This window comes from Gymnoscopelus microlampas (assembly GCF_963454915.1).
Source record: "Gymnoscopelus microlampas genome assembly, chromosome: 1".
NCBI classification, from domain to species: domain Eukaryota; kingdom Metazoa; phylum Chordata; class Actinopteri; order Myctophiformes; family Myctophidae; genus Gymnoscopelus; species Gymnoscopelus microlampas.
In genome coordinates this window covers 36,441,679-36,449,178 of record NC_139962.1, presented here as the reverse complement: position 1 = coordinate 36,449,178, position 7,500 = coordinate 36,441,679, and the positions used below count along the sequence as shown (strand labels likewise).

Genomic DNA, 7,500 nt, shown 5'->3' with positions numbered 1-7,500 from the left:
CACACACGCACACACGCACGCACACACACACACACACACACACACACACACACACACACACACATTCGGACTGGATCCTAGAGGTGTGGTACAACCCCTTTTAGAGGTCTAGATTTGAATAGAGCCTGTGTTCTTCTTTTTTTTTCTTTTTTTTTTACCCTTACACATATAGCAGCCTGGGATTATTTCCATCATATAGACAAAGCACCCCCTACTGTGGAGCTGCTGGCATGAGCTGTGTAATTAGATTTGGTTAGGCATGGTATCTGCTGGTGACTGGTACTGGAAAACCCATGTCTTGGAAGGGTCTGTGGGGTTTGTGTGTGTGTGTGGATGCGGGCGCCTTTTGCAGAGAAATGTGTTTGGCGTCACAGCCGAATCTGTGTGTGTGTATAGAACACACTCTACCATTAAGCTGTTAAAAATCATTTGTGGACCAATGGATGCATGGTAATCCTCACTGTTCTGGAAATTATTCCCTTTTTTTATTATCAGAACGGTGGTCATTATCATTATTTCCTATCTGGATTAATTCCCTCACCTCTTGGCTTGGTTAAACATATTTGACTGGGTGTGTGCACACAAGCACATATACGTCCATCACGCAAAATCCCTACGTGGCATATTTTAATTATATTATGTTTAATAAATGCAGAACGACTCCATTGTTGATGTGCCTTTTACAGATACACCCCTATATGCCACAGAAGCTCAGAGCGGCTGTGGAAAACACAGGGAAGGGTAAACAAAGAAAAATAAATAAAATCAGGCCCAAAATGGGCTGTATTGCAGGAGCTGTGAAAATGTTTTATTAGGGGACCGCCGAACACCTGCCTTAAAATGTCGTTTCAACATCTCCCGAATGCCATTTTGCTTAATTGACTTGGAAATGGCCCAAATGTATTGCTGAATGCGGTCTAATTAATATTAATAATAAATGCCATTATTAACATCAAAGAACATCTGGTGCCCCTGTTTACCCCACCGCCTTATATATGTAACACATTCTGCTGCTGTTTTCATCTCACAAACATCGGGAGGTAAACAACGATGTTATTCCACCATTTTTTGGTTCTTGAGTCTAAAATTAATTTGTTTTTTTAAGTCTTTTTTCCCCCTGTTTGATGGGGTCACTGGTTAAAAAATAAAGGAAAATCTCAGCATGCTGTGTAAATGTGGAAACAGCCCCCCCCCCCCCTCGTCTCAATCTCTCTTCCTCCCTCCTCTTCTCTTCTTCTTGGTCTAGACCTGGTTGCTGTGATACCTTGGAGAGTTGCAGAGTCCCTGGTGTACGCCCTAAATGAAAAAAAAACAAAACAAAATCTGCTTCCAGTAGCATCTGTACACTGGGTGCCCGCATTAGGACTTCTCAATGCCCATAAATCACGCGGCAAATAACTTTAATCTAAAATTTCATTAAGTAGTCCTTGTCAGGTAGTAAAAGCGGAGGATAATGCAGTGGTGTTTAATGATAATTGGTGTTTGGTTAATAAATTCTGTGAGTTCAGATTACTTTCTAGCAGTGGCTGGAATGCTAGCATCAGCAGTGTAACTAAACCTCAAATTGATTAACTCGCATGAACCAGACGCTCACAAAGATGGCAATGGTCCAAATCAAAAAAGAGAGAGAGCAGAGGGGAGGGGGGAGGAGAGAGAGAGAGAGAGAGAGAGAGAGAGAGAGAGAGAGAGAGAGAGAGAGAGAGAGAGAGAGAGAGAGAGAGAGAGAGAGAGAGAGAGAGAGAGAGAGAGAGAGAGAGAGAGAGAGAGAGAGAGAGAACAGGAGAGATAGTGAGAGACAGAGGAAGAGAGAGAGAATATCAGGGCCGGATGGTGTTGTGTTGCTCTGGTGTAAGGAAATCAAGTCCCCCCGGGCGCATTTTAAAAGCCTAATGCCTTTCAAATGATGTCATCACATTTTACTCTCTCTCTCTCTCTCTCTCTCTCTCTCTCTCTCTCTCTCTCTCTCTCCCTCTCCATCCCTCCCTTCCTTCTCCCCCTCCCTCTCTCCCAATCTCTCTTAATATCTTTCTCCTTTTCAAACTGTTTCCGTCAATCTCTTCCCCTCTCTCCCCCCTATCAGTATTTGGCTGTGGGTGAGGCTGTGGGCTTGGGTTGGCGTCACGTGACACATTAGAATAATGGCAGAGAGAGAGGGAAAGAGAGAGAGAGAGAGAGGAGAAACATCTTGTGTTTTTATGACTGATGTTCTTTTTTCAGTTTTATTTCCTGAAAGTGATATCATAGTAATCAAAACCGCAGAGTGTTTAGAGTGCAAAGTGTGATTGAAAGAGCACCATTAAAGAGGAGCCCCCCCCCAATATATTTGTACACACACACACACACACACGCACGCGCACACACACACACACACACACACACACACACACACACACACACACACACGTGTGTGTTGTTGTTTCGTGTTACTGTTGTTGTTGATTTTTCTCTCCCCCCATTAATGGATACTCTGGGTGTGGTCACCACAGAGGGTATAGGCTATGTGGCATTTCCCCACGGAAACCACACACACACACACACACACACACACACACACACACACACACACACACACACACACACACACACACACACACACGCACGCACACTGACACGTACATACGCATGTACGCACAGGCATACAGGGCAGCTCCCTTTCAATTGATGTATTTGTCAGTCAGTCATGGAGGTGGCCCTGGTGGCGTATCCCCATGTCAGCAGTGGTAGAGCGGTCGCCTCCTTGTGAGATTCTGGTGACATGCGCTAGGGAGGTGTCACACACACACACACACACACACACACACACACACACACACACACACACACACACACACACACACACACACACACACACACACACACACACACACACAGTCAGTCAGGAGGGAAAGCGTGTGAGTGTGAGTGCAGCCGACAGCAGGCAGAGTGACTGATACTCAGCCTGCCTCCCAGATGGCCTGCTCAACTCTGCTCCAATCTGATCCCAGATCCTTTGTTCTGGCATGTTCCATTACGACGCTGTGACACTGCTAAAGGAAGAGGGGAGAGGAGCTGGTCTCAGATCAGATACGGCTAAATTATACATGTATTTTTTTTGCAGCTATCTCTGTGATATTCTTGCTCTGGTACAGACATGGTTCCTCTTGTCATGTGTTCTGGGGGAGTTGGAGAGTAGCTCAGCTGAACAAAAAAACACAGGATGCTACTTGAATGTTTGAGGGATGGATTTGATATGGATGTTTCCTCTCTTTCTTCTTTTTCTTCTATCAGCTGCTGTTACCTTTGCCAACACTTAACCCTCCAAATCAGATGTGACTGAACTGTGTGTTGTAAACATGCACAGTAAAAGCATCAGTGTTTATCCATTTGTACCTCAGAGAGCGTACAAATGTAACCAAATGGACCTGACACGGGTCCAATTGGTTACACTTGTAGGCTCTAGGAAATAAACTAACGTTTTTTACTGTGTACAGTAAGCTTCTGAGACTTTGAGTGTGCTCGCCACGCGGAGGCATTTAGACGACATTTTGGATGTACAGTAAAGGGAGAGTTATGGCAGACGGATTTTAACAGGCTTTTATATATGAAGCCAATGGCTCACCTGTGACAATCATTTTAATGTTGTATTCCTTACTGCAAGTTTCCCTTTGCATAAAACGGAGGGAAGCTCGGAAATGGAAAATCAATACAGAGGTGGATATTTACGGAGGGGTGGGGGGGTGGGGGGGTGGTGTGGCGTTCGGCGGGCTATCGAGAACCTCTCCCTGCTCCAGACAGCCCGGCTTTGAACGATGACGCGTAATATATGGGGTGACCTTCAAAATGTCATAAATGTGTTGTGCAATAAAGTGTCAATATTTGTGGTTATACGGCACGGGATGACTTTTACAGTAATTGGAACAGCCGTATTAAAAGCTGGGGATCAGTCAACTGATTAAAGACACGCATGCTGCCGTGGACGGGCCGGCTAAAGCCCACCGCTGCACATGCATGTGCTCGTCATGTGTGCGTGCACGCCGTGTTTATGTACTGTATGTGTCTAGACAGACAACGTGCACGTATGCATGGAAGCACATGCAGTTTGTTTTATATTCTACATATTTAGGTGTGTGTCTGTGTGTGTGTGTGTGTGTGTGTGTGTGTGTGTGTGTGTGTGTGTGTGTGTGTGTGTGTGTGTGTGTGTGTGTGTGTGTGTGTGTGTGTGTGTGTGTGCGTACAGAGCCAGAGACAATGTGTGTATCTATGGTATGGGGTGTGCATTCTTGCACGTGTTTGTCCTGATTCTAAGCTGTGTTTTGGGGGTTTTAATTTTAGCCCCATCTGGGGTGGGCAGGTGGGCCAGTGTCTGTTACATGATCAAGGGAGTGTCTGCCAAGAGAGGATATGTACAGTAGATGGGTGTAAATATGTTCATGAGGAATCCGCTATGGCTACAGTATGGTGCAGCATTGGATCAAGCACCGAAGGGCCATTGTTCAGTTTTTAACTGAATAGAGGTCATTTTCAAATGCATTTAAATGTAAATGAAAATTCATATGTGTTTGTGGGTGTGTGTCCATAAAGTATCTTGGAGATTAGAACTATATTCAATTCATTAGTTATAGGACTGAATGTGCTTTGATAATGTTTTTTTGTTTTAATATTTATTTTCTGGATTTTTTAAATATATTGTTAGTGTAATTTTCTTTTATCCTCATGCTAATTTTAATCCAGTATCATATAACAAGTCAAACCATGAGATAGGCCTATTCTTAAACCCCCTATTTAAATGAACAAAATGTTAAAAATAATCATAATAATAATGAACTAAGATCTTGCATTAAGCAATGATTCATATCAAATCTTCTCTCCACTTCTTTTTGCTCAAACTAGTAAATAGGGTATTAAACTGGCTAACAGAAGATGCAGCAGAATCCAGCTAGCATTTAATATCAGCATATTGTCGCAGAGTTATATTTGGGTTGCCTTTCAGTCTCAGTAGTGATAAATAGCCTTCAGTCTGATAGCAGGGCTGCTGAAAAGAGTCATGTGTTCAGTGTCAGTGTGGAAGAGGACTTGCTGACTTGGGTCTTTCCTTTCTGTAAACCTTATTTGACTCCCAACAGAGGAGGGGCGGATTGGGGCGGGGAGCAAGAGAAAAGAAGAGATTAGGCTACTGTTAAAAAATGCTCCTTATTGTGCGGCATGGTTGCCTAAGTGGGTTGCTCGATTTTGAATCTCTCTCTCTCTCTCTCTCTCTCTCTCTCTCTCTCTCTCTCTCTCTCTCTCTCTCTCTCTCTCTCTCTCTTTCTGCCCCTCTCTCTCTACTTCTCTCTCTCTCCCCACGCACATTCCAAATCATGTGCCAGACTAGGGAGAGAAAAAAAATCGGAATAACATTTTTAACCTTATTTGTGCTCTGTGTGGTCACGTGCATTTTGTGTTGCTACAATAATTGTTACCATGTAGGCCACACAGTCACTGTCTCATTGCAGTTTGTGTGTGCTTGCTTGTGTGTGTGTGATTGATTGCTCGAGGTTGTTCACAAATAAGTTCTTTCCTTCCGCAGATATTTATTATTTTCGACTGCGCTTACTTGTCTTTGTAGCTGAAATAATGTAGTGATTATTACTGATGTCACTTATAGGGCCAATTGTTTATACAGGTTGATTGTGTGGTACTTACTTCACCCATGTCATTTTATCTTGTATGTATTGTATTGATATTGTAAACATTATACTGTAGATTTAAGAGATTTCATTCATCATATGTTCAAACTGTACATGCTCATTCATATACAGTCATACGCTTAAGGGCCGTTCACACAAAGCACTATAACTATAACTGTTGTTTACTGTGATTTACTTGTTTTGAACTTGCTTTTATATGACTAACGTGTTGTTGCTGGTCATCCATCCTTGATTGGAAAGCACGTTGGCTCAACTGCTGTGCTATAGAAATAAAGATGACTTGACTTGAGATAAGGATAATTATTATAACTTTATATCATTCACCATGGTCTTTGTTGTAGTTGTGGTGTGGACATCCACAGTTAAAATATATTTTTAAAACCATGAGTTTATAGTTATAGTTCACTTTAGTAATAATTATCATTATCAAGATTAGACAGATTAGACAGATTCTGCTTTCCATTCTTTCTTTCTTACCTGTGCGGGTCTGTGAAACACTGCACTGTTTCTCTTAGCCATCAGCACGTTATCAAAAAGCATTGCTAGTCCATCAACATCAGAGACGTGCAATAAGGCCAGCGCCTGCAGTCTGATGATGACACATGCTCACCTTCCTATTCCTGCGCTGCCGTTGACACATTCCAAAGCTGTTGCCGTTCATCTTTAGAATCGTACGCGGGAGGTGATTATGTTGATAACAGAGTGTTGTTGCGCTAAAACAGTGCGTCTCTCAGCATGCAGACGTGGCGGAGGGTGGGGTCAAAACCGTTATCGCCTTATCATATCTCCGACAGCTACCTGTCAAAATCAGGTCACAGCAGAGACGCAAGCAGACTCCAGGATGCTGACGCAGCCCAATCACTTTTTCTTTTCTTTTCTTTTCTTTTTTTGTCCTCCGCTCTTGCATTGTTCGTTTCCGACACAATCCGTCATATGTGAGCCCAGGATGATGATAGTGAGGATAAAAAAATATATTATTAAAAAAAAAAATAGACAGAAAAGAAGAGATGGGTGAAGGGGAGGAGAGGAGGAAAAAGGAGAGATGGAGAGAAAAGTGGAGGGGGCTAGGGCCGATGGCGTTTCTAAAGAAACTGAAAAGCTTATGAACTGTCAGCGTTCTGTCGGAGATGAACGGGTGGGAAAAATAGCGCGGCGCGTGAACCCGTTTGATGCGTTTGACTTTGTGTGGTGTTAGCACATTTGAGCGAGGGAGGAGAGGACAATGAGAGACAGACAGAGGAGTGGAGGGTGAGAGGGGGGGAGTGGTTGGGGTAAAAAAAAAAGAAGGAAGTGTTGTGTTCTGATGTGTGGATGGCTGGTTTGAAGTGACACTTAACACACCTTCTGTTTGTCTCCCCCTCCTCATCTGTGTGTGTGTGTGTGTGTGTGTGTGTGTGTGTGTGTGTGTGTGTGTGTGTGTGTGTGTGTGTGTGTGTGTGTGTGTGTGTGTGTGTGTGTGTGTGTGTGTGTGTGTGTGTGTGTGTGTGTGTGTGTGTGCGTGCGTGCGTGCGTGCGTGCGTGTGTGTTGCCTGTTCCAGATGTCGGGGAGGACCTGCTGAAGCCGGCGGGGGGCGTTCAGCCCGCTCTGTCCCAGCACCGAGAGCGAGGCCTGGCTTCGACCTCCAAAGACTGTGCCTACTGTGGCAAGTCTTTCCGCACCTCCCATCACCTCAAGGTCCACCTGCGGATACACACAGGTCAGTTGAATAGTTCTATAGTGCATTGATTCTCAAGCTTTGTCATTTCACCCCAGTTTGATATGAGGCCACAGACCAACATTTGGTTCCTTTTGTACAGTTATAGACCCATAAGGGTTCTTTTGGACCCCTTGACC

The 7,500-nt window shown here is 43.9% G+C and overlaps 1 protein-coding gene across 1 annotated transcript in view; it reads left to right on the top strand.

The window, feature by feature from the left end:
* The window catches only part of znf536 (zinc finger protein 536), a 191,003-nt gene that overhangs the window by 140,930 nt on the left and 42,573 nt on the right, over positions 1 to 7,500 (top strand). The window contains 1 exon segment of the mRNA XM_084057494.1: positions 7,205 to 7,363. Coding sequence (XP_083913620.1) covers positions 7,205 to 7,363 — 159 coding nt within the window.